Source organism: Solanum tuberosum, unplaced genomic scaffold (genome assembly GCF_000226075.1).
Source record: "Solanum tuberosum cultivar DM 1-3 516 R44 unplaced genomic scaffold, SolTub_3.0 scf00279, whole genome shotgun sequence".
Classification (NCBI taxonomy): Eukaryota; Viridiplantae; Streptophyta; class Magnoliopsida; order Solanales; family Solanaceae; genus Solanum; species Solanum tuberosum.
In genome coordinates this window covers 425865-453402 of record NW_006239204.1, presented here as the reverse complement: position 1 = coordinate 453402, position 27538 = coordinate 425865, and the positions used below count along the sequence as shown (strand labels likewise).

The following is a 27538-nucleotide window of genomic DNA, read 5'->3' as shown; positions in this document are numbered from 1 at the left end:
AATTATTTGACTAACCGGAACCAAAATCTTAATACAATAATTATGTTTTTACTCATGAGTAGTGGTGGGTATAATAGTAAGGTAATTATATATATTAGTGAAATATTTTTAGCAAATAATGATAGTTTTGTGAGACTTAAGATTTAATAAATGTGATGTAACCAAAGTTGGTGAGAGGAAGATGTAGGTGGTGGAACTTAAATGAGACAAGATTGATTAGGGAACATGGACACCTGTCTATGAATTTATCTTGTGTGGACCTATGCTTTACTATTTGGGTGGCAATGGTTTAGTTGCCTAAGCTATTGGGAATTCATCAAACCAATCTTTTATTCACACGTAATTCCTTCAACTTATTTCTCAAAAGTGTGAGAGAATAGTTCGAGATTGTTTTATTCATAGATATAAATTTCGATTTCAAATTTAGCAGAGAGTAGTATTGAAAATATTCTTGAACTTGATATAAATTATTAGTTATATTTTTGAACTATTGATAGTCTTAAAAACATTTTTTAACTTGACTAAATAAACCTAGATACACTCTTAAAGTGCAACATGACATAGCAAGCGGTCTCAAACTTTTGTGGTAAAATGATACTCTTAATAAAAAATCGAGAGAAGTGTTGAAAACAACCCTAAAATTGGTGAGCATTTAAGTGTGTATTTGACGCATGTTGCAAGATGGGAGTGTATTTAAATTCAGTTAGTCAAGTAAAAATATGTTTTTAAGACTGTCAATAGTTCGTAGATGAAATGATAATTCACGCCGAATTTATTAGTAGGGAATGCTTTTTTTTTTTAATTCCTACCCAGTGTTCGAAGCCCTTATTAGTAGGGAATGTTTTTTTTTTTTAATTTTCCACTCTGTGTCCGAAATCAGCATTGGAGCCCCGATTAAATCCAAATCGCTCCCTTCAAATCTCATTAGGGATGACGCTCCTAATAAAATTTTCTTTGTATCTAGGACTCAAATCCAAAATCTCTGATCAAAGATGAAGCCGTCTCACCACAATACCACAATTGATGGCAGGGAATGCTCTCATCCTTCAGTGGATCTATAAATTGGATAAATAAATTTTCAATTTAAATATATTGGTCCACGTTAATATCTTCTCATTTAAGATCTTCTAAAATATCCTTGTCAAAGTTTTAAAGAAGATTAACATGAAAAGCCATTGATATGTGCTCAAGACAACAAGAGGGTGTCCCATTTTGTACCACTAGCAGCCTAACAAACAAGACAAATCAAACGTTATGTTTTAATTTACTTGGACAAGTAAAACTGCTTATTAATTCATTCAACTAAGGCCAACCGTATTCTTTTTTCTTAAGAATAAAGAAGACACTTTTAAAAAATAATAAAATCTGAATATAGATAAAAAGAAGGCACACTTGTCAATCCATTGTGTTGTGTACCTTATGTCATTCAACATATATTTTTTTTTTATTTTCATCCGATATCTGATATTCATATTGAAAGTCCAACTATTTCAGATTTACATAGGGTTCATTCGGAGGGAAGCACTCTCTGTCAAGAATTTTTCTATCTCATGAATTTAAATTCATGACCTCTAATTAAAAAAAAAAAAACTCCATCCGCTGAAGGATATATTTTGTGGCATGTCATTCAACATATTAATGAGGTGGAAGTCAATTTAACTTTGAAATATTGATTTACCAAGTCAAGAAAGAAGCATCTTTAAAGTATTTTCCTTTGTTATCAAGCATTTTTTTAAAAAAAATTAGCACTAATTTGGTTGTAGACTAGTTTGCATTTCTTTTATTTTTATTGTTAGAAAGGGGAATTGGCCATCACTATTTTAAATGAGGATAAAAAGTTTTTTTCTTTTTAACTTTCCTGATATTGGGAAAAAATGGGAAAAGGAGAAAAAGACAGATAATGAGGTAAAAAAAATTATTTTATTTTTTTCCCTTGGTTTTGACCTGTATATCTAAAAACAAATTGGGAAGTCGATTAAAATGATAAAAGTAAGGGTGAATTGCAGATACTATGAATTTTAAAGTAGGATTTGGTGCTGAGAATAAGCATTTTAAACATATTTTATCGTGTGTGAAGCAAATAGTGCTTAGAAAGGATCAGGTACCATAATCCACATTAACAGCCCCTGCCCCACTTTCACCTTTGCCCCTCTACTTTTCCTTAATTAAAAGTCTTAAAGTAATAAATATGAACACTTTAAAAAAAAATTGCAAAATTAATATAGAAAAGATTTAATCAATATTTTTTTAGTAAAATGAATAACTAATATGAGACATTTATTTATAGTATAATGATTAATTAAATTGGGCTGAGTAAATAGTCATAGAGAAATTAAGACAAGAGGGTTGGCAACCTCACCTCCAAACACTACACCAAAAAACATATATATTTATATATATATATATATATATTGTAATTGTGATTTTATTGAGACATTTCTTAATATTAATATTTGCCAATAAGGTGTGTCATTAATGATATTATAAGATCCAAATTTTAGGTAGTTTTAATGATCATTGTTATTGACCCTAAATCGATGCCATGAAAAAAATGGGATTTTTTTTAGGGAGAAATCTTTTTGGTTAGAAAATTTAATCAGAATAATATTTTATCTATGTTATTTTATTTTTTAAAATATTTTTATCCTTTTAACTTTAACATCTTTTAAATAAAAAATGGAAAAAAGATCAGTTTATTTTAAAATAAAAAAATATTATAATTTTTAAAATTTTCTGACCAAATTTTCTGGCAATTTAACACTTCCCTTTTTTTTTTTTTAGCATAGTTGATAACTTTACCAGCACTCTTTATAGTTACCTAAAATTCAAGCGACTCGGAATTTAATGACAAGTAACTAATTTTCTGTGAAAATTTGAATGGAAGGCTTTATTGTTACAGTGAAATTTAAGATTGTGTGAGAAGTCGAAGGAAGGGATAAAAAAATGAAGATATTAGAAGTTGTATTTAATTTGAATGGACATGAAACGGGTAAAAGAAAGATTTGTCTCTATTGAACTTTATTTATTGTATATTATTACTATATACTATACTAGTTGAAACAGGTCTAATTATACTGTCTTTTCTCAGTTAATTAAGGATGCTTTTGCTTTCCAAAAAAGAAAAAACTGTTTCTGAATTAGAATTCCTAATTTTTCAGGTGACAATTAAATATCACCTTTAAATCTCTATTTATCATCACATCTCTTCTTTACTTTACTACTCTTATAAAGAAACCAAAGATAAACAAACACATAGCTCCCCACCACTTGTTCTTTATATTTTCTTTTATTCACTAGCATTTTTAATTCGTGAATTTACAATGATAATAGGATCTTTTAATATTCTATGTTTTTTCTCGTAAGTGTGTTAATTGTGGAGTTGAGTATCTTCTATAAGACTCTACATGATTTAAACTTGAATTGGCTTAGTCCAGTTCCAATTTTTGCGAAGAATTGTGTATAATCTTCTTCTTCTTCTTCTTCTAGTGCAAAAATCCAAGATTAAGAATTTGAAGATCATGGAGGTTTATCATCGTCCTTATAGGCTACTTCTTGATCCACATCCTGTAATTCCACCTAGTAGTACAATAAGCAAACCTCACCATGGTTACTCAAACGAAGCGAATTTCGATACAAACATGGTGATCATTTTAGCTGCTCTGCTTTGTGCATTAATATGTGCTCTTGGATTGAATTCAATTGTGAGATGTGCGTTACGTTGCAGCAGGAGATTTGCTTTCGAGTCAGAAACTGCACGATTAGCTGCAACAGGGCTGAAAAAGAGCACACTGAGGAAACTTCCCCTCTCTGTTTATGGATCAGGAGTTAATATTCCGGCTACTGATTGTCCCATTTGCCTGGGAGAATTCGTTGATGGTGAAAAAGTGAGAGTTTTGCCGAAATGTCACCATGGATTTCATGTGAAGTGTATAGATATTTGGTTGGCTTTACATTCTTCATGTCCAACATGCCGGCAATCGTTGCTCGAACAGAACACAACGGCAGCAGCAGCAGGGGATCTTGAAACTGGATTGAGGCAATCTCCTCCTCCTCCTGCTGCTCCTGCTATTGCTGCTGAGGAGGTTGGTTAATTTGCAGTATCTTTTTGTTTTAAAAGGGAAAAATATGTAGGTGTTTCAGTCTTCAGATCATTTGTTTGTTTGGCAACGTAGTCAGAACCAACCAGTTCTTTTTTTTTTATCATATACACAAGATTGATATAGCCTTCAATTGCACAAAGATGTGCTAGTAAGAATTGATGTCATTCTTCATTTGAAAATTTTGAGTTTGTTTTCTTTTCCATCCAAACCTGTATTTGGAAACTGTTTGATTTATTCCAATCTTTGAATTTGTTTTGAACTTGTCTTCTTAAGAAAATTGCTCAAACTTGCATATTCTAGGCTAAATGGTGGAGTTGAGGTATTAACTTTTTTGGTTAGGTGCCAATTGGTTATAAAAGAAAGTTGATTGATTTTACATGAAAAGAACCATTAGTTGAGTTGACTTTGAGGTTATAAAAAAACAGTTGAGTGACTTTCTATGAAAAGAACTATTAGTTGACTGACATATGAGATATTAACTCTTTGGATGAGTAAAGCAGAGTTCATACTTATTCCACATGGCATGTTTTTTTGTGATTATAAGCTATTCGTAACAATTTACGGTTGCGTTGTCAGATGTCAATGGTAAGATGGAGGTCTTGTTACTATGGCCAGCTAGTCATGTAGATCAAATATCAAACCATGATCTTGAACTGCCAGCAACACTGCTACTACTTGATTAATCATCATCAGCACTCTGGAAACTGCAAATTTGTTCATAGAAAGCCTAAAGTTTGAATATTTGTTATGCTTTTTTTTTCTGTTTGTCTCTGTTTGATTTGATAAGGCACATTCATATATTGATTGTTAGCCATAAGGAACAAAAGGAATCATTAGCATGTGCTAAAAGAACAGAATCTCTCTGCACAACTTTTCATCATATAGCTCTTTTCTCCCCTTTTATAGGTCAATTTGGTCCACAGCATAGTTATTTGCAATTTGCAAAGTAAGGTATCAACTGGACATTTAGGCAACAGACCCTCTCTGCTACCTCCTTTGACGTTTGATTGATCAGCATTATCTTCTACTTGATTAGGTTCAAGTAGAAAAGAATGCTCGTAAATACTACCATAGTGCGCAAAGGAACAATGTAGAATGATGATTGAGTTGAAAGAAGTCAATTCTAGAATTAAGATTGAATACCCTTTCCACTACTTGCTTGCAATTGCGATCTGTCACCGCGTTCTAGTCATCAATGAAATGGGTGAAAATCGTATGAGATTACGCTCAAGTTCAGTACAAACAAAGAAAGGCAAGAAATTTCCCATTTGCATAAATGTTGGTAGACAGAATTAACAAATACCTATGCTAGTGGGAGGTAGTAGGTACATAATAAAATTATCGTTGGCAAACTAATGTGGCCTTTATATAAAACAAAAGAAAAACAGTAAGTGCAGTGCTAGGAGACAGCATGTGTGCTCATTCAAAGCAACCCAAGTGCCCAAAGTACCGCATCTGTACGAAGGCATACAGCAGTGTACCTTTTGGAGCCATTTCTTGATATTCTTCTGATAATTGAAAGTAGAGTGCTAATAGTACTATGATACTGCTTTATTCAAGCTGCTTTCCATGTAGCAAAAAGTATTGATTGAAATATTTTTTTTCGCAAAATGAAGTTGCGGATGCTCTTGCAAAATGTTTTGCAGGCACTTGACTCACAGTTGCTAGAAAAAGCTCTCCTCACTGTATTATACATGCTGTTATCAAATTAGATGCACATAGCTACTCAAAACACAGCACATAGGCGTTTGTTTCTACTTACTTCGATAATGATGAGGTCTATGCAATCGCATCCTTCAATCTCTTCGACTTCTTTCTTGATTTTGAATCCTTCACAAATCCAGTGCACTTGGTAGTCCTGCAACGAAAGACATCGTGCTTTCTATATGAGTCCCCGTATGTACCAACTTCTTTATATTTGAAGGCAAGTGTAACTCGGATACAATGGTGGACCACTCAAAGGTAAGGTGTAGTATTTGAAGCTGGGTAGCACTCTCCAATAAATCAAATATCGTTCTAACATAATGAATGTGCTAACAATATATTACTTCAGGGGTTGTCTAAACCTGTCATAAGATTTGTGTGGCTATACCATATACTATCAACATTGTCGTTAACTAATTATACTCATTAATTTCAGGGACTGCCATTGTCCTCCTGGAAAGCTGATTAGGGGTTTGACAGGTGATATCGATATATCTGGCTTCCTATGATGTTCAAAAACAAAAATGAAACAATGATTTGACAGAAGGCAACAAGAAATCACAGTAAAAGACCATCTGATATATATTTGTCTCCAATCATACAGAAAAAGAGTTGATCAATTAAGACAAACTTAGCAATCAGTAGTAGTGTTACAATACCATGGTTGTGGTTACGGGTACATACTTGATTCACGGCCTCCTTATATTCCTTCCCCCCAAATTCTGTATTGCGCATATTGTTTGCACATTAGATGCACATACATACTCAAAAACAGCACATAGGAGTATGTTTCTACTTACTTGGGTAGTGATGTCAACACAGTCACATCTTTCAATCGCTTCGACTTCTTCCTTAATTCTCACAGCTGAAGCCTCCAGAGATTTGTTGTTGCACAAAATCAACTTAATTTATTTCAGTGGTGGAATATCTACAAAGCTAAGGGGGATCTCCTTGAGATTGTCGCATGCTCTTATAACAAGTGTTTCGAGCAGGGAAAGGATTCCTCCAAGGCATCCCACCTTGAGATACTTAAGCACGACAGTTTCAAGAACTTCAGTTTATGGAACGTGATATCTCGAAGGCACCACTCTTTTGATTGAGAAAAACTCGGTTCAGAATCTATAAGATACAGATCTTGTAACTGGAGATACTCCAGGCTTGGTAATCCCGCAATGAAGGAAATTGCTCTTTCTATATCAGTCCCGAATAGTACCAACTTCTTTAAATTTGAAGGTACTTGTAACCCGGACACAATTTGGGGCCACAAAAAGGCGTAAGAGATACCACATAGTGAGGCTTCAGAGGAGGAGTAAATTTTAAGGGTAAAAACTAACATAGTACCACCAAGTAGAAAAGATTGGTGGTAAAAACTAATATAATACGCCAAAGGAACAAAGTAGATTGATGATTGAGTTAGAAGAAGTCAATTCTAGAATTAAGATTGGATCCCCTTCCCACTACTTGATTGCAATTGCGATCTGCCACCGCTTTCTAGTGATCAATGAAATGAATGAGATTACCGCTCAAGTTCCAGCACAAACAAAAAAGGCTAGAAATTTCCATCTGCCTAGGCAGAATAACAAATACCTACGCCAGTGGGAGGTAGTAGGTACACGATAAAATTATCAAACTAATACGGCCTTTATATAAACTTCACTAAACTTCAACGATGTAAAAGACCTACAGTGGTGTAGGTTTTTTAGCAACGTTCACTAAACTTCAAAGACTGATTTTAGATTACAACTCAATAATCAAATGAACTAACTCCAATACCTCGAACAAATCTGTTTACTCCGACTAATAAACTCAACAAAAACTTATAACTCTAAGTCTCTAGCATTCTACAAACCAACATTCAACACACATAGTGACTCTTGCTTAACAAACAAAACTTCAATAAACAAACAATTACAAACTCGATCACACCTAACAACTACTAGACCAGTTCTCAGAATATGCAGTAGGTGCGGCTAGCAGTAAGCTTCAACGCCCTATAGCAGTTTTTTCAATACACCCATTGTGCACCAACTGCTCTTGTATTATCTTCTTCTTAAGCTGTGATCTCGTCCTGAGGAGTCTTGATGTCAACCTTCAGCTGAGCATTCTCAGTTTAAAGGGAGTCGGTGCAGTTGATATATGTGAACAGAGCCTTTACTTTCTACAAGTCAACATGCCTAATATGGCCAAAATATTCATATGCTCTTCTTACTTGAAATTTCTTGTCTTCGTACTTCGTACGTCTATTGGTTGAAGTGACAATATTCATAGATCTCCTTTGAGTTAAGTATGTTGGAAATCTTATGGAAAATACCTTTGTCATGAACATTTGTAGGAAATTTTCATAGCTTGAGGCGTGTTGAAAAACCCTGTCCTTAAAGATATTTCACCCGGTATAGATATATTCCCAAATTCAACAAGCTCTTCTAATATAAAATTAGGAGCCAGAAACTAACAAAATTCTTTAATATAAAACCAGCACAAGAATTTTGGAGAAAGAATATTTGTATACTTCACTTCGTCTCTCCCAAAAAAACAAGAGGTGATGACACTTTATATAAGAAGAGGATTCGGCCAGAAAATGGGTATTGAAAGACCCTTTAGGACAAGAATAATACTTCTTCTCTCCTTAATTACTTGTCCACTTTTTCTTTTTTAGTTGTTCCTTATTACTTGTCCATTTTGACAAATCAACAAAGAACATAAAATAATATTTTCTTTCAAGTATAATAGGTAAAATAATTCCTTTTGAGATATTACAAAGTATTCATATAATATTTCACATCATTATAGGTATCTTTACTTGAAATATAAATGAAAACAGACAGCCATAATATGGTCGCGCTTGTATATATGAACACATAGGCAATTAGTCATAAGATAAAACAAGAATTAGCACTTGATGACTTGAATAACTAGATATCATGTTTATTGAAATTTAAGTGCTATATAGAGATTCTACTTGAGTAGCTAAATGATCTTTGTCGTAATTTACTTATTATAGATCGTTAAATTAGGTCTTAGGCCTAACTCACACCTCAAAAGTTAGCTCAAAGGGAGGAGGATTGCCCAAGCCTTATAAGGAGTCTACCCATCTCATTAACCACCAATGTGAGACTTTAGTTATTCTTTAACACTCACCTCACGCCTAGTGCTTAACATTTGGTGCGTGGGCAATTTTGACTTTGGGCCCCAACATTGGGTGAGACGGACCCTGCTTTGATACCATATTAAATTAGGTCTTAGGTCTAACTTACACCCCAAAAACTAGCTCAAATGGAGGAAGATTGTCTAAGCCTTACAAAGAGTTCACCCATCTCATTAACCACTAATGTAAGACTTTAGTTATACTTTAACATAGGCCTTTAAGGCAGTACTTGAATAAAAGCTACCTTTAACGATGGGAGGGTATTCATAGGTTTTATTTAAGATATATGTGCGACACTTTTCACAAGGTTGATACCGGACCATTCATAGTGAGCTCAACGATTGTGGTGTACCCGTCTTTGTGGCATCATTTGCATTTGGTAGTCAGCTGGAATGTCACGCACTAGTTCCCCTGATTTGAGCCAAGATATGGCACATATGGCCTGCGGGCAAGACCCTCGTAGCAGGCTCACAGAGGCCCAAGATATAGCACATACCAGTACATGTTATATGTACCCTATGTTGGGGGTGATGGTGGTGCTGCATTTATACAAATGCAGGATCAAGTATACAGATAGGCAAACCTCCACATTAGGCAGTTGTGGTGTTTATAGACTTGGACTGGGCCTTTGGGTAATGCCGCAGTGAACTTCACTGCGTTAGGCATTGCACCACAACGCCTTTTGTTTTTTTTTATACTTGGGTCAATTTTCTCTAAACTCTCATTCCCCATGACTTTTAGGGCATCTCTAACACATTCTTTATTTTACTCTCTAAATATAGAAATTACTGATATAGAGAATCTTTATATTAGGAGACAACTAACTCTAACTCAATTTTCTATTTTTTCACTTTAAAAAAAATCTTATTTTCTGTCCTCAATATTATATTATTATTTTTTATTTTCTTATTTCATAAAATAAATCTTTTTTTTTTTAAATAATCACCCTATATAATTATTACTAAAATGTTGTCGTAACTTTTAAAATTATTATATTACATATTCTATTGGAGGAGTTCCCCTTTAAGCGTGAGGCCGAGGCAAAATACCGCGCTCTATGATGGTGATTTGGGCACTCAGTAGGATTCCTTCCTCCCCTGATACTTGTGATACTGGTTTATGGTTTGCCTTGTTTGGGCAAAAGACATCTTTTATGCTTTCTTGTTTTGGCAGCACATGAATGCTTGTTTTGGAATGTCCTGTTATCTATTGTATCTTTAAATTAACAATTTCTTCTTATATTCAAGTGTTTTGTGTACTATATTTAAATTTATATTTTTTGACTTATTTTAAATTTTATATAGTCTTCATAGTGAAAACAATTATATTTTTAAAGTGACGAATATTTTTTTTTTAAAAAAAACTAAAAATAGAAAGACTGTTAATTCAGGATGAAAGTAGTATACTATTCAATAATAGATTAGATGTTTTTCATTTAATTACTCATTTACACATGCATTTTTCATTTTTGTGATGATTGTTATTTTAAGAAAATTAAAAAATTATAGTAAAAATAAGGGGAACTTACATAAATCTCACTAGTTTAAGAGCTAATTATTTATATACTCTTTAGTTTGCAATATTTTTACCAGAATTTGGTGCCTCCAGATACGTCAAATACATGTATCTTGAATAAATGGGGGTCAATTTTATGTGTAAGTTGTTCTAGATATATTGCATCCAAGTGCCTTCACACGTATCTGGGGTACATAGCAAATCTCGCTTGCCTCCCTCGCCTCTCTCCCATCTCATTCGCCACTCTCTCATGTATTTGGTATCCAGATACATACGAATCACTCCAGATGCATACATATACATGTATCTAATGTGATTCACATGTCTCTGAGATACATACGAATCTCGCTCGCCTCCCTCCTCAATCTCGCTCGCATCTCTCCCTAATTTGGTGTATCTAGTAGCAAATACATGTATTTAAGTGTAAAATATGCATGAAACTCTTAATTATTGATAAGATACGTAATATTTTAAAAGTATAGATAATAACAATATATATGTTAGTGAAGTATATCTACTTATGTAGTTTTTCCTAATAACTTATATCTTAAATAATTTTTTAGTGGAAATATAAATTTAAAATTAATATAATACATTAGAAAATAATTACAAATATCAGAGACTTAATTAATGATCTTATATGATTTATAATATATTAATTACAAATGTTATATAATATAAATTTAATTAAAATATTCAATAATTGAAATAGAGAGCATGAATAAAGAGTAAAATAGATGGGAGTTGAAGATGATCTTAGTGTAGTGTTGTTCCCCATCACAACGAACATTGTATAACTTCTTCTATCAAATTCGAACTAAGAGTGGTTAGATGTGTTGGAATTAAAATATCAACACGCGGTTGAGCATAACCATACATCCTTATTAGTTATTAACATCACACCACTCATCCAAATTAATTGTGCTCTAATAGTTCAATATATAGTGTGGAGTTGCCAGATGTTATAGATATGTACAAAATTTTAGAACTATACGTATTATAGTCTAAATTAATAATCATCCAAATAATATTTTCTAGTGGTTAAATTTTAAATTGAATAAAATTTGGTAAGAATTAGTGATTATTTGCCCCTTTTTGAAAAATAAATAAATATTTGGGATCGTAAATTAAGAGGCTCAAAAAGAAGAAAAAAACTTTAATTATGATCTTATGTGTAACGTCATAAAAATTTATTAAGGTACAAAACGTCAGCGTCGCCATGTCAGCACAATATTCACGCAAAAGGCGTGTGTCATCTTAGACCAATCCATTCCCAAGCTTGTGCCGTTGCTCGAACTGCGCGTGCCACCTCTTCTTTCCACGCATCCTACTTATGTCTATGCCCCTCCCCATTTTTAACCAATCACAAAAACTTACAAATATTACATACTGTAACATAATATTAATTATTTCTTTTAATTTTGTTACCCAATTAATTTAAAAGCAAAACTATAGAATAGTCAATTTTCCATATTTTAAACGCGTCAAAAAATACATTCAATTTATATTTGACTCATGGGAAAATAGAGGTATTTTTGACCAATAGTGGTCCGCACCTACTATTTGCTTGTTCGTGGCAATTTCTTACTCTTATCAATTTAGTTTGGCGTGTACTCACTCCTAAATACATTAGGACACGCCCCTTTAAAATGGGTGACGCTTTTTCTTGTTAATATAACCGCCCAAAACCCGAGCTTAATCCCTTCTTATTCGGAACATCAAATCTGACTCCATTCTTACTCAGCCCCTAAAATCCCCTTTTTCTTATTTAATTCTGGTTTACAGATTCATCATATCCTTTAAAGGGGAATTGTTTTTTCCTGCTCAAAGATGGCATCGTTAAAGATTCATCCTAGAACCCATTCATTGATTCAATTTAACAAACCCAATACGGTTTCTGATTTGAAATTGAACTCTTCTCTCTCAGTTTCTGAGCAGATTAAGAAAAGGGTGTGTTCTCATCGTGTTTCGTCTTCTCTATCTTTATCAAATTCATGCGGAGGAGGAGGAGGAGTTATGAAAGAGGATCAGAAAACGGAAGGTGTATTATCAGGGAAGATTGATGAATGGATGAATGAATCAGTGGTGGATATTGTGAAGAACTTGAAACAAGCGCCGTTGTTGGTTCAGATATACTCTGACGATGGAAAAGGACAAGTGAAGATCAAGACGGAGAGAGCGGTGGAGGAAGATTGGCCGATGAAGAAAAGTGAATGGGAGAAGAGATCACCAGATGGGCTTATCTTCGTTGGAGAACTTGGAAGTGAGGATGAGAAACTTGTAGAGGAAGAAGGAGAAGGAATAACAAAGGCATGGGGAGTAGTTGTACAGGGGAAAGGGATGGAATGTTCACCAGCTTGTTATTTGTTGAAAACCAGTAGAGTTGGTGCTGGATTTGGGATGGGATTGTTTTGCACACATTTCTGTTTAGCAAAAGTACAGAATTTTAGGGACAGTGCTCTTATGCAGTTTCAAAATTCTTGGTTGTTGCAATGACTATTCATCAAATCATTAATTCTTGTGATTCACCAAATGTATAAACAAGGTTTTACTCATAATCATACTGCTTTGATTTGGTTGTTATTTGTTGAGTAATGTACGAATGACACTCATCCTAAACGTGTATTGCAAGGCTTGAATATATTGTTTGCCATCTTTATGACATAGAGAAACTGTGAATCTAATAATATTAGTACAAACATATTTTGCTCGAAATAGGCTAGTTATCTCTCAAGGAGAAGGAATGGGACCTGCAATAAATTACGTAGGTTTTTTAAAGGATTTTTATGTCTATATATTGATTTTGAACCTCCTAAATGTAAGATTAGAGGTTGACTCAATGGTTGAGGGGTTTGAACCTTACCATGAGATTCCAAAATAAAATCTTAAGCACTATTTTTTTTTTTCCGAACCCCCTTAATAGAAATCTTGAATCCATCACTGCTAACATATTTTGCTTTCTTATTTTGCCCATCTTATTGTTTAGCAAATAACGAATATCAAGGATTATTTGTAATAACTCACATAGTAGAGTTATTTTCGAAAGACCCTCAGCTCAACCCATCAAACTCTAGTAATAAAAGAAGAAACAATGAAGAAAACATAACAATAAACACGAAAAATAGAGTAGTTCCTACGAGAAAGGAACAATACCAAAAGAGCGAGCAACATCAAACATTAATATGAATTGGATTTTCTGTTTCTTGAGGAAGCTCAAAATCTTGAGGGAAATGTATGCACACTATTAAAGAAGGTTGAGAACCTGTGGAGGAGTTTAATGTAGTGCACAAATTAAAAAACCTATCAGATGCAACTAAACTTGAAATGTTGGTGGAAATATAATTATTTTTTAATTGAAATAGCACATAAATTAGAGTGTGAGTTCAGTTTAAAAGCATAAGTTATTTTACTATGTTGGAGGATTCATAAAAAGTTGTATTTACCTATAACATGCTTGCTCACATGGGTGCATTAAAAAAATAGGAGTTAATGTAAAGCGTCATCAAGCATCTCATTAGTGTATAAAATATAAATGTGAAACTTTAAATGATGAGTATATGCTGAAAATGGTAAGGTACAAAAATCAAGATACATATGTGCTCTTCTTTATTTACTAAGAAAGATCCTTGGGCAATTTTCACTTAATTCTTTCCTCAAATGTGATTAGAATTTTTAATGAAATGTTGTTACATATATGATTGAAACAAAAGAAATAGAGTTTGATGAACCTAACTCTCAGATAGAGAGAAGAGTAGAGGCGAAAACTTTAGTATGTGAGCGCGAACTCGATTGGCATAACTCTAACCATGCAATAGGAGCATTATATTCAGGGAATAAGAAAAATTTAACTATGCAATAGGAGCATTATATTCATAGAAAATTGTCTTTACCTATAACATGCTTGCTCACAAGTGTGCATTAAAAAATACGAGGAGTTCATGTAAAACGTCATCAAGCGTCTCAGCAGTGTATAATATATAAATGTGAAATTTTAAATGATCAGTATATGCTGAAAATGGTAAGATACAAAAAATAAGATATAGATGTGCTCTTTTTTATTTACTCAGAAAGATCCTTGGGCAATTTTCACTTAATTTTTTCCTCAAATGTGATTAGAATTTTCAATTAAATGTTGTTACATATATGATTGAAACAAAATAAATAGAGTTTGATGAACCTAACTCTCAGATAGAGAGAAGAGTAGAGGCAAAAATTTTAGTCTATGCGAATTCTATTGGCATAACTCTCACTATGCAATAAGAGCATTCATGGAGTAAGAAAAATTTAAATAGGAATTCTCCTCTTTTCTCCTTAAAACACACAACCTTGCATGGTATGGGACTTTCACTTGAGTACTTATCTGATAAAGTCGAACCTAATACTCAGATAGAGAGAAGAGTAGAGGCAAAAATTTTAGTCTATGCGAATTCTATTGGCATAACTCTCACTATGCAATAAGAGCATTCATGGAGTAAGAAAAATTTAAATAGGAATTCTCCTCTTTTCTCCTTAAAACACACAACCTTGCATGGTATGGGACTTTCACTTGAGTACTTATCTGATAAAGACAAAATAAATATGATGAATGTTGATGTAGAGAAGCCAACTTAGCATTTTATCTTTATTCTCTAATAATGAGAAACAATGTTACCTATTAAGTCGTCTATTAATTTAGCAAATGCAAATTAACACATGTATGCTTGAAAATAAAAGTAAACGTTGAAAAATTATCTATTTCCCTGCTTTCCTATAGCGGAAGCTAAAAAGTCTAGATAAAACCCAAATAGAAGACCATACATGAATCTTGAGAACCTGCTTAGAAAAGTATATTACAACCTGGATTTATCTCTACAAGTGCATCAACAGTTCTAAAGCTGATGTTGGGACATTGCTGTATGTTCAAGCCCTGAAGGTTCTGAACCAAATCGAGCAAGAGGGGTAAGCTATTGTCTGACACCAAAGGGCAACCAGACAGTGAGAGGATCTGCAAATGAAGTTGTATAGCACTGGACAAAGTTGTAATCTCTGAATCGGTGATTCCACACTTGGAAACATCGAGTACATTAAGCATCCAGCAAGAGTTCCAAATTTTTACTAATGTTGCATCAGTATCATGTCTGCAACCATCTACGAGTAGAGACTTCAGAGATCTCCCATTGAATTTAACTATGGCTGAAACTGCTTTGTCTGTAATATTGACACACCCGCTTAGATTCACCGCCACCAAATTAGCTGCACAGTTATTAACTAGAGGGAAGAGCCCCTCGTCAGTTATACAAAGAAGCCCACTCAGCTCTATATGAGTTAGTTTGTGACATAGACTACCTACTACAACAATGGTAGCATTGCCTACTCCAAGACATTTGTGAATAGTCAATGATACCAGTGAGTTACAACAAAGAGCCTTCGAAGGAGCTACATTAATTAAGTCCATCACACCCAAGCACTTCACCAAGGAAAGAGTCTTCAGTTTCTTACCACAGTTCAGAAGTATACCAAAAAATCCAGCCTGGGTAATCAAGTGGCATTCCTCTAACTGAAGGTTCTGAAGTGAGACTGAAGCTTTGACACAAGCAACCAATCCATTATCTGATAGGATGACACTTTTTCGGACACAAAACAACTTTAAATTTGGGCAAGCTTTACAGATAACGTGAAGACCCAAATCATTGACTCCATTGGAAGAGCTTATTGAAAGGGCCTTCAGCTTATGCAGACATTGACCAATGCCCATGACCCAAAAATCCCTCGCTATTATTCTTCGAAGTTCACCAACAACTAGACTTGTCAGTACAGTTCCATAATGTGAAATAATTTTTAGAGAAATGTCGCTAATGTGTAGTGCCTGGAGCTCTACTTCTGTTAAAACAGTACCGGCTGAATAAAAGAGATCTTCAATTCCTTTATCCCCAATGAGTGGACAATTTTTTAGTATGACGAGCTTCAGGTTCAGACAGTATTGACCCACAACTTTGGGAGACTTATTCCCAATCTTTGAACAAGAATCTATGATCAAGGAGGTCAGGTGATTACATTTCTTTGCAACGGCCAACAAAGAATTGTCGGTAATTGTTGGACATTGGAAAATATCAAGCTTCTATAATAGATGGCATTCATGAGCAATCTTAGATAAGCCTTCATCACCAACAAAAGACACATTCCACAAGGAAAGATCTCTCAGAGTAGGGCAACATCGAGCGATAGCCTTGAGACCAGCATCTGTCACATCACGACACGGATTGTCTCCCCGAATAGATAGCTTTGCTAAACCTCCACGATTTGCGATTCCAACAGCAATAGCAGCAAGTCTAACATCTGTGGCTTCCCTACCAACAAGGGACCTTAAAAGAGATCCCTCACCTTCTATACCATTAAACTCTGCAATCTCATCCTTGTGAATGCTGCTTAAAAGTGTAAGCCAGCGCTTGGAAACACAAGCACATACACTTCTCTTTTGGCCACTCGGAAGACGTTTGAATACCTCAAAGAGGCATTTATCAAGAAGGATTTCAATGGAAGGATGATTCCTCTGCTCAAAATTTTTAGAAGCGGTAGTGACACAAATCCTCTTCCTAGGAGAAAAATTTACATTCCTATTTTGCCCATGTGATAAAAGCAAAGATGATTATCTTGAACTTAGATATGAAGCTTTGAAAAAAGCACCATTTTCTGAAAATCAGAAGATATAAAACATCAGACAAAGATCAAAATAGAAACTTATATACATAATATACCCATCATGTTTTCTTATCACCAACCTATATAAACTATGATTTGAAAGGGGGAGAAAAAAAAGAAGATAAAGACACAAGTTTTGTGTTTAGTTCGAAGGAAAATATTTTCTGGAAAATGATTTCAAATTTTTCATGTTTGGTTGACTTAAATGTTTTCCAAATAAATTTAATTTCTTCAAAATCAAGGAAAATGACTTACCCCAAAAAATAATAAGGAAAACATTTTCGAAAACTCTTTTTCAACCTCACACCTAAACTTTCCACCCTAAATCAAATTTCGGTTATCGATTCCCGATACTAATTGGAATCCGACTAATAATTCTCAATTCGCCACCAAACTCACAACTTTGATGGGAGACCCAACTCTCGAGTTCTGAATCAGCTCAGGGTCAATTTTCGATTTGGATGTCAAATCCTGGGTAAGCATTCGAGGTCAAATTTTTGGGTTGGGTGTTTGGGTAGTGATTTGAGTCGGGTGTTAGAATAGGGTTTTTGGTCAAGAGTCGACGTCAGATCCCAAGTAATGTGCCATGTTTGTATTATGAATCGGTCTTTGAGGTCAGTATCGGGGTCAGATTCCGATTCAGAAACTAGACATCGGGTCCCGAATAGGTGTTGGAGTCAGGTCATGGTTTGAAATTCATATCCCAATTCATATATCGGGTCTTGATTTGGGTCTCGGGTTATAGTGTAGGGGTGGGATTCGAGGCCAGGTCATGATTCGGAATTCGGGCGTAATTCAGGAGTTGGGGTTGGATCTCAAATCAGTCGTCAATGTCTGGTGTTTAGGGTCATATTCCAATTCAAAAGACGGGTCCCAATTCGGGTGTCGATGTAGTATTCTGATTCAAAAGTTTGGTCCTAAGTCTGATGTCAGGGTTTGGTCCAAATTTGGAAGTTAGGTTTTTGGTCAAGAGTTGGGGTTGAGTCCCGATTAAAAAAATATTCACATATATAATATCTTACCTTAAAAATTTATTGTGAACATAAACTTAATGCAAGTTAGGATTTGAAACAAGATGATTTATAGAGAGACGTTATAGAAACATACCTGAAGACATTATCACAGTACCTCTTTGTTCTAACCTTATGTTATCACAATTGTCAGCGGCCGAAAAGTTTCTAGAGAACTACATGATAACCCTAGTGAGTGGAGTGGGATGACCAATTAATAGAGGCTGAGATTTAGTCTTGACCGTCCATCAAATAACCAATCTAACATATGGAAAAAAATAATCATCAGATATTTGTTACCAACTTTACATTAAATGGGTCACATATAAAATAAATAAATTCAAACATTTATCATAAACAAGCAAATAATTATCCTAGCATTCAAACTTTGTCTCAATATGGGTTTAGTTATTGACTTAAAATACTATTTTTATAATATTATTTAATGTTATTTATAATTTAACATTTAATATTTTAAATTTTCATTTATTTATTAAATGTAAAGTTTAATTCTTTTGTTTTCTCTTTTAATTTTATGTCGTACATACTGACAAATATAAGTATTAATAAAAATTTCACTTACGATAAGATTAAATTTAAAATTCAAAAAAATATACAATGAACTTATAGTATTGTTAAATACTTTAAAAAGGTGTCAAAAATGTAAATTTTATTCTTCCATCTCAATTGAAAAAGTGAGTTTCAAAATCTGATAGTTAATTAATTTAATTTTATATGCATGCACTATTTACATATATATATATATAAATATATATAAATATATATATATATACACACACTAAATTATATATTTAATAAGTTCTGAAAAGGCTAAAGTTGCCAAATCGATTGAAAGAATTGAAAGGAATGCTGGAAAATGAGCTTCAAAGCTTGAAAATTCACTTTCAATAGTCAGAAGAAGCGTGGATGACACCAGTCCTGATTGATTGTTTTGAAGTGAAGGACTTTTTCCTACTAATGAGTACAAATATGCGGCATTTGTATTGTATTAGAAAAAGAATTAACAAGGGTACGTGCGAAGTCTTCGATGAATACTGGGAAATTGAACAAGTATTACCTTACTTCCTCTTAGTTCAAGTTATTCCTTAGCGATTGTTCATCTTCAACTGTCTAAGGCCTCCAGAAAGAAGGTTTTCTTTTGCATTGCACTTCTTCATGACTTGGTTCACTGTCGTTCTGAATAAGTCAGATAGTTGACCGAGAAAGCACCGCCCAAAGGTGCTCATTGAGCTGGTCCTCGGTGGCTAAAATCATATCAAAGCTGAAATGAAGAAAAAGGCCAAGTTATTGCAAAACTGTGGAATTTCATTCTATAAGGTAGTGCTTTAGTTTTTCACTAGAAGCTCAGCCTAGAGTTGATCGACAGGTTAACCCCGAAATGAGTTGCTCGACAGGTTAACCTCGAAATGAGTTGATTGACAGGTTGACCCCGAAATGAGTTGATCGACAGGTTAACCCCGAAATGAGTTGATCGACATTTTAACCCTGAAATGAGTTGATTGACCGATTACCCCCCATAATTGACCCCTAAGCTCGGGGGAATAGGAAACTATTGTATCTTTTTAAAAACAGGCACTCTCCCTTGATTTCCACAATAATGTTTGCTGATGAAACCTTTTTTTCACGTGGTTCTGGTCTCTTTTCGATTGCTTTACAAAGGGGAACAAAAAAAGAAAAGCCCTAGGACAAGTCATCGAATTTCTTAGCCTAGAGAAAGCTACCAGAAAGCAAACCAATGAGATAATGATGACTAGCCTTTGATTGAAGGCCTGGTCAGTATAAAGGATAGGCTAGCCCAACTAGATTCTATAAAGCTAAAAGTTTAGTTTACCCGCATTGGCATTTGTATGAAAAAAAAATACTTTGAAAGAAGGCTTGTCTAACCCCTTAGAAGAGTAAGGGTCGTAGAGATATGACTAGTAAAGTAAAGCCTTACCTTTGTCTTGTGCATGTCTGCTTTTTTGTTCTCAGATGCTATATAATGGCTCTTTCACGCATTCCTAAGCTAAATAACGTATCTTAGAACAGAGTCCAGGGTAAAGAAAGAAAGGTAGAGTGGGCACACTTTTACTGTGCTTGGATTGGCATGGTTTTCCCCCTCTGCTGGTTGAGGCTCGGCCTGTGACCCCGCTTGCCTCTACTTTTCATGTCAAGCATAGAAATCTAGTTTAGTGGGATTTACTTCTAAAGATAAGAATTCTTTTTCATCTCCCCTGTCAAAGTCGACGTCTTAACTTTGACTTCTTGAGCTCAGTTGATTCTTGAAGCAGTAGATCTAGATCGAGGGCTGGATGCTTACCTTATTATTATGAAATGAAAATGAGAAAGAGCTTCTTTTTTTATAGATGTTGAGGTGAGTAGGGGGGGTTTTCTGGCTTGCTAGCTAGCTCGTCCAATCAAGGAAAAATCAATTCGCCTTCTTTTTTCAAAATGAAAAAGTAAACTACCTTAGTAAGCTAGCTTTGAATTCTAAGTAAGTTGGGCACTACGCTAGCACGTGGATCGATCATGAAGAGAATGGACTTCTCCGTAGTGTAATGTAAATGTACTAGAAGAGGCAGAGTCCAATTTCCCTCCATTCTTGACAAGATGGAGGAGATATGGATTCCATTTAGGTGAGTCAAGGCTTGGCTTGACCCTGTGTTCTCTGGGTCGGAGGTGAGAACTTGAAAGTGAATCATTCAGTAGTGGGGTGTTCATAGAACAGAAGGCCTCGCCCAAGGAGTGGAAGATTTATATGGAGTCTCGCTCATAGAGGAAGAGTACGCGCACTAGAACTCTATGACTTACGTAGTTGATCGAATCAGATATCCCTTCCTTCGGGCAAGCAACCAAACCCAGCACATCCAATTCCATTTCGATCAACAACTTGGAGGTATGGCTGTGATCTGAAACAAGAAGATGAAAATAAAATAGAATTAAAAAAAGATAGATAAAAGAGATAGATACAATTAAATTCAAGCAACTAAAAGATGTAATGGTGAAACTAACCAAAACACCACTTAATTGAGAAATAGAAGCACCTAATCTATTAGAATCCTCAAGAAAGTAACAACCTTACTTGCAAATTCTAGGACAAAATGTTGAAGTTCAACAAAGGGCTTCCAAACTCTCACAAGAGGCATAACATATTCAAAAACTCCTTATGAAACCCTAATATCTACTATTTATACTAAAAACTAAAAATAGTAAAGAAAGACTCAATTTCCCCTCATTAAAATTACAAGGTAATTAAAATGGTAGAGCACTTAATATATTACATATCGAGTCTTTCATGTTGGAGCCTTCCAAAGGTTCCATTTTCATTCATATAGCTTGCAATGCTTGAATATCCTTAGCTTGAATCCTTGTGAAAGGCCTCCTTGAAGTAGTGTCACTTTTATCTACATCACTCTCCCCTTCTTCAAAAGAATTTGTCCTCGAATTCACCACACCTACATAAAAAAGAGATAAATCACTAACATTGAAAACATTATGGACCAAATACTCACTTGGTAAGTCTACTTTGTAAGCATTATCCCCAATCTTCTCAAGCACTTGAAAAGGTCCATCTCCTCTTGGCATACATTTATTCTTCCTTTTGCTTGAAAATCTTTCCTTCCTAAAACGAACCCATACCCAATCACCGGGTGCAAAGGTGACTAGCTTTCGTCCCTTGTTGGCTCTTTTGGTTGCATCATTGTTGGCCTTCTCAATTCACATTAGTTTCTCATGGATGTTCTTCATAGCTTTTGCCTTAGCTTTTGCATCTATACTCACAATAACATCTTTGGGTAAAGGAGTTAAATCTAATGGAGTCAAGGGATTAAAGTCATAAACACACTCAAAAGAGGTTATGCCAATAGATTTATGAATAGTTCTATTCTATGCAAACTCAATTAATGGCAATTGATCTTCCCAAGAAGTTAACTTCCCTTTAACCATATCCCTAAGCATATTACCTAAGGTTCTATTAACCACCTCGGTTTGACCATCCATTTGAGGATGACAAGAAGTAGAAAATAGTAACTTAGTTCCCAAATTTCCCCACAAACACCTCCAAAAATGGCTTAGAAACTTTGAATCTCTATCACTAACAATTGTTTGGGGAATACCATGCAATTTCATCACATTATGAACAAATAAGGTAGAAACATGAGATGCATCATCACTTTTATGACAAGCAAATAAGGTAGAAACATGAGATGCATCATCACTTTTATCACAAGCAATAAAGTGAGTCATTTTAGAAAATCTATCCACAACAACAAAGATGCTATCCTTACCCTTCCTAGTCCTCGGTAGACCAACAACAAAGTCCATGAAAATATCTAGCCAAGAGACGCTAGGAATAGGCAAAGGGGTATACAACCCATGGGGTTGAGTACCAGATTTATCATGCTTACAATCCAAATGCCTTGTAACGACCCTAAAAACAAACTAGAGTAACTAGAGCCTAACGTGGGTTCGTTTGTGATCGTCTTGAGTGTTGATGGTATTTCGTGTGGTCAAGATACATGGTTAAGGTATTTTTTTAAAAAGGTATTAAAACATTTAAAATGGTATTTTAGAATTCATTCTTCATATTTCTCCAAAACAAACCATTCTCTCCTAAAAGTTCTCTCTAGAACTCCATTAAAGGTCAAGGTCCAAAATCAAGCTAGGGTTGAAGGTTTCAAGTGTTTTCTTCTCAAAATTTGTGGGATTCATGAAGGTTAAGGTATGGGAATCCTTTATCCTTGATTATTCTTCCTTTCAAGGAGCTCAATCCAAATGATTTCAAAGTTCTTCCAAAAACACAAAAACCCAAATTTCGATTCTAAGCATGAGTTCTTGCATTAAATGATTTTTAATGATGATTTATGTTATTATTGATGTTTTTTTGATGGTTTTTAAGAAATAAAATTCCATGAACTCATGTCTTTCCAAGTTTCCTAAATTTCACCATAAAGTGGGTATATTGATTTTGATTCGATGATAATAAAATTATGTTTATATTGTTGTGGGCTGTTGATTTATGCCATTAACTATATCTAATTGTGTGAAATTGTTAGTGAATTGAGTAATTGGGTTCATAGCCTTGAATGGGCATTTTGTGAATTAATCTTCATGATGATTATTGAATTATGTTTAGATTGAATTGTTTTATTGGTTTCTATTGTTATCTACACCTATCTTATGGTGAATTGTGGTAGAATTTAGTAAAGGTGATTATGGCTTTGGAGAATGGTAAGTTGACCTAACTTCATTGTTAATGTAAAGTTCATTTAGGATTCTGATAGATTGATATGTGATCCACTTATGGTGAAAGTGTTTACTTATTGAATGTATTAGGATCATGGCCTTAAAGGCATTATATGAATAATTGAGTATTACCATGATATTGTGTTGTGAATGTGATGTGAAGGAGTTGAATGAGAATCTAATAAAGTAAAGGTAATTATGTTGTAAATGCAAGGGTGTTGTGATTGAAAGCATGTTCTCTCTTAACACTTATGAATGAAGAGTGATTGAAAGTGTGTCCTCTATTATTGTTCATATGTGATGATGATGGAATGTGAAGGATCTTTATAATGTGATGTGTGTCTTGACTTGGTAGACTTAGGTGCCTCTTCTTGATACATTAGAAGCTTTGTTGAATATGAATCGATAGGATATGGCATTCCTTTCGGATGTAAGTGACGAAACCTGTTTTTGAGCTGGATAGTGTTTGGTATTTTAGGCATATCTCTTGCTCTAGAACTTAGTTTGTAGTGAATAAATATGATTTGGAAAGCTAACTTGGATACCTATAACTCTTATGTTTATGTAAAACTCTAATTTAACTGTTATGGATACGAAATATGGGACGCAACATAGGGCAAGTTCTGCCCAGATTTCGGAAATTGAAATCCTGTATGATCAGCTGTTAGTGTTTTGAATATATCTTTTTGTACAAAATGTATTTTGTGGTGATTTTTATTTTTTTGCAACCTTAAGAGATGTAGTTACATCTTTCATGAAGGTTATAAAGTCTAGTTTTTGCCGTTTTCCTTTTCAAATCTAACTTGCGACTTGAGGTACTAGGCTGGACAGATTCACTGTTTTGGGAGCATAGTTGTATTTGTACATGCTAGGCTTACTTGTGATGATGATCCTGTTTTACGTCAATATTACTGTGCTAATAGAAGTTAAAGAAGTTATGTAATTGTATTTTTAAGGTTGTATATACTCATGAACAAGTTGAGGACCTTGAAACGTTGGTTGGTCTACAGTCTGAACTCGCAAAGTTGTGTTGGACTGTTCTTTGTTAAAGTACTGAGATTTATGTATAAACTTGTACTTGCACTCTTTTAACTGCTGGAATATTTGAAAGTTGATCTTGGTACCTTGGTTACCTCTTGTCACTTTGCATTGTCGTGTTGGTATCCTTTAAGACGTTAAAGACGCTTGTGTAACTCGCCCACTTGTACGGATTGCTTGATCCCTTGGCACTCTTGTTGGGACCTTTTCCTTCTTGTGGTTGTGACTTTGTCACTATTGGCATGCCTCTTGATTCAGATCATTTGCCATCTTGACTCTGAATTTTTAGTCCGTCTTAAGAATGGAAGCTATCCATTTTTAAGTATGATCTAGAAAGCCATTTTTAATATTGTTCTTGGTTCTCTTGATTATTGGGCTTGACCCCTCTTGATACAGGGCGTCAGCCCTTCTCGATACCTACTTGTGTTTGGTGTGACGACATGATGTATAATTTGGGCGAGCCCTGTTATTGAATCTCTTGGAAGATGGTGCTATAAGCGTCCTTGACATGTGGATCTTTAAATATCGAACTTGACACTCTTTATATATGGTTTACTTGATTTATTTATTATGTCCAATTGTGCTGCCCATGACTTGAGAAAAGGTAGCTTTGTGAATCTGAGGGCTTCGAACCTATAGTTTTTGCACCACTAAGCTATATGCTTAGCGATAGTTGTTTCTATCGTAGGAAATGTTCGAGAATGACTTATTGTCTAAATGATTTTTTGAATGAATAGCTTATGTTAATGAAGTGAGTTACTTAGTATGTTACCTTGAAGTGTGATGGTTCTTGTCTATAGTAGCCTTGAGGAACACTTAGGTGTGTATGAAGAGGTTGTATGGGCGGCCACTTCATGTCTCACTCAAGTGTGTCTTAGGGTAATTTTAGATAAGGGTCCTTGGATGATGAAATGAGTTACTTGGTGAAAGTGTTGAGTATGTCTATAATGTGTGTATATGGACATATGTTGAGTATATGTATGGTTGGCTATGGTCTTATATGTTAATGTTGACTTGTATTATGTCTCTTATACTTGTAAAGGAAAGGTTTTATCAAATTGATATGAAAGCATTTATTCTTTGAAAATGTCCTTTTTGGCATGTTTTTGCATGGTCTCCATACTTAGTACTTAATTGTGCTAACCCCTTTATTTCCCTTTTGACTAAAGTGTAGGGATTTTTGGAGATGTTGATATTCCATGGTTGATGGATAGGTTTCTAAGGTGTTTGAAGATGAAGACTTAGTGAGTCCTCATAGATTCGAGGACAATACCCAATATGTTCTTTTATGTCTTTTTAGTATTGTTTAGGTTGTGTACGGGATTAGTCCCGAATTTTGTACTCTAAAGTATTAGATGGTTTGAGACGTCATGTATAAAGTCTAGAAAGTCTTCCGCTTGTTGTTTGATGAAAGTTTATTCGTGTGTGAAGAAAGTTTTTTTATTCCTTGTGGGTTTTAGTGTCTATGCGATGAATGAATGCTAAGAGGCTTGTATTAGACCTCCGAGAGGTCGAGTACGCCGGTTACGACTAGGAGGTACTCTCGGGTCGTGACATGCCTAGCATAAATTCTTTCCACATCTCTTATCATCTTAGGCCAAAAGAAATGTTCACTAAGAATAGCTAAGGTTTTTGACACTCCAAAATGACCCATCAAACTTCCATTGTGTGCCTCTTTCACTAACAACTCTCTCCATGAGAACATAGGTACACAAACCTTTCCATTCCTAAACAAATAGCCCTCCTTCAACTCAAATCTAGGAGTTCTAGCTTCATTACCCTTCTTAAAAACTTGTACACACCTATTCAAGCTCACTTGACACTCCCCAAAGACTTTTTCAAAATCATCATCATTAGAATATAACTCCTTCAAACTCTCAAAACCCATCAATCTAGAAGTCAAGTTATTCATCAAAGCATATAGTCTAGATAAAGCATCTATTTTCTCTTTGTCTTGCTTATATTTAATCACATAAGGAAAAGACTCAATAAATTCTATCCATTTGGCATGCCTTCTATTAAGCTTATTTTGAACCCTAATATGCTTCAAAGCCTCATGATCGGTTCTAATCACAAACTCCTTATGACACAAATAATGTTCCAATTCGCTAAGGCTCTCACTAGGGCATAGAGATCCTTATCATAGGTAGAATATTGCAATGGAGCTCCTCTTAACTTCTCACTAAAGTAAGCTATAGGTTTCCCTTCTTGCATCAAGACCGCACCAATGCCTACTCCACTAGCATTCCACTCAATTTCAAACATCTTCTCAAAATTGAGAAGTTGAAGTAAAGGAATTTTGATTTTTTTGTTGGCGTTAATACCTTTGTAAATATGGATGCTTCTATGTAGCCTAGCCTTCTTTTCTCTTAATGGTGATACCACTTGCATTTCAGTATCAATAGCATGTTTATGTTTGCCAAATTATGTGCTTGAATTTCTCTCTCTTAATGGTGATACTATTTGCATGTACACATAATTGACATATGTTGCAACAAATTAAAAAACATAGCTTTATAAAAGTCATGGGCAAGTCCAACATAAAACTTGCCCAATCGGCTCATTATTTTATTTCTAGAATGGATATAAATAAGTTGTTCAAGATAAGATAGAGTTTTCATTTTCTTCCTCACCACTTCGGTTTCTCTCTCTTCTCTTTCTCTCTCTCTCTCTCTCTCTCATTTTTCTCTTTTCATTTATTTTATGTGAAGAAGTGCAAGGATCTCTGGAGTGCATGGGATATAATGAAGTTATTTATTTCATTAGCTTGTTCTGTTCTTTGCTTTTTAACACGCAACTAATTAGTGGTTAAACCAAATCAATAAATAAGAGATTCGTCTGTCATGTACTGTCAAATCAATGAAATCATTAATTTTGTAATATATTGGTTGGATAAGAATGAATTTCTTTAAATATAGCTCAGTACTAGAGTTCTCGTGAATGAGTTTTGTTCGTTTTTGTTAGTTTTGATATAGGGTGTGTTTGGTATGAAGGAAAACATTTTCCGGAAAATGTTTTCCAATTTTCTCATGTTTGGTTGGGTAAAATATTTTGGAAAATGTTTTATAAATCAACTCATTTTCCTCAAATTTAAGGAAAATTAC

General features: G+C 34.4%; 2 protein-coding genes, 1 long non-coding RNA gene and 1 pseudogene across 4 annotated transcripts; 2 read left to right on the top strand and 2 right to left on the bottom strand.

Annotated features, from left to right (window-relative positions):
- The first annotated feature begins 3198 nt into the window (after window positions 1–3198).
- LOC102581573 (RING-H2 finger protein ATL74-like) lies at window positions 3199–5074 on the top strand. The gene is made up of 2 exons (XM_006358687.2): window positions 3199–4082; window positions 4677–5074. The coding sequence occupies exons 1-2, from the start codon at window positions 3519–3521 to the stop codon at window positions 4725–4727; spliced, it is 615 nt and encodes a 204-aa protein (XP_006358749.1). The 5' UTR covers window positions 3199–3518; the 3' UTR covers window positions 4728–5074.
- LOC107062904 (uncharacterized) lies at window positions 4870–8312 on the bottom strand. Of its 2 annotated transcripts, XR_001474919.1 has the most exons (3): window positions 6605–8312; window positions 6464–6526; window positions 4870–5958 (listed from the first exon to the last, which is right to left on the bottom strand). It is a non-coding gene; the product is annotated as an uncharacterized lncRNA (long non-coding RNA). The 2 variants fall into 2 exon arrangements; XR_001474918.1 differs by having other exon boundaries at window positions 4870–6526.
- A 3785-nt stretch (window positions 8313–12097) lies between these two features.
- On the top strand, window positions 12098–13127 carry LOC102581236 (uncharacterized). Its single transcript, XM_006358686.2, has one exon. The coding sequence runs from the start codon at window positions 12295–12297 to the stop codon at window positions 12958–12960; it is 666 nt and encodes a 221-aa protein (XP_006358748.1). The 5' UTR covers window positions 12098–12294; the 3' UTR covers window positions 12961–13127.
- A 2153-nt stretch (window positions 13128–15280) lies between these two features.
- The window catches only part of LOC102586324 (EIN3-binding F-box protein 1-like), a 19518-nt pseudogene continuing 7260 nt past the window's right edge, over window positions 15281–27538 (bottom strand).

Excerpts from the sequence above, each read along its gene's own strand:
- LOC102581573 (XM_006358687.2), top strand. The coding sequence starts at position 3,519 with ATGGAGGTTTATCATCGTCCTTATAGGCTACTTCTTGATCCACATCCT. Across the intron at positions 4,083-4,676 it reads CTGCTATTGCTGCTGAGGAG|ATGTCAATGGTAAGATGGAG; the intron begins GTTGGTTAATTT and ends TTGCGTTGTCAG.
- LOC102581236 (XM_006358686.2), top strand. The coding sequence starts at position 12,295 with ATGGCATCGTTAAAGATTCATCCTAGAACCCATTCATTGATTCAATTT.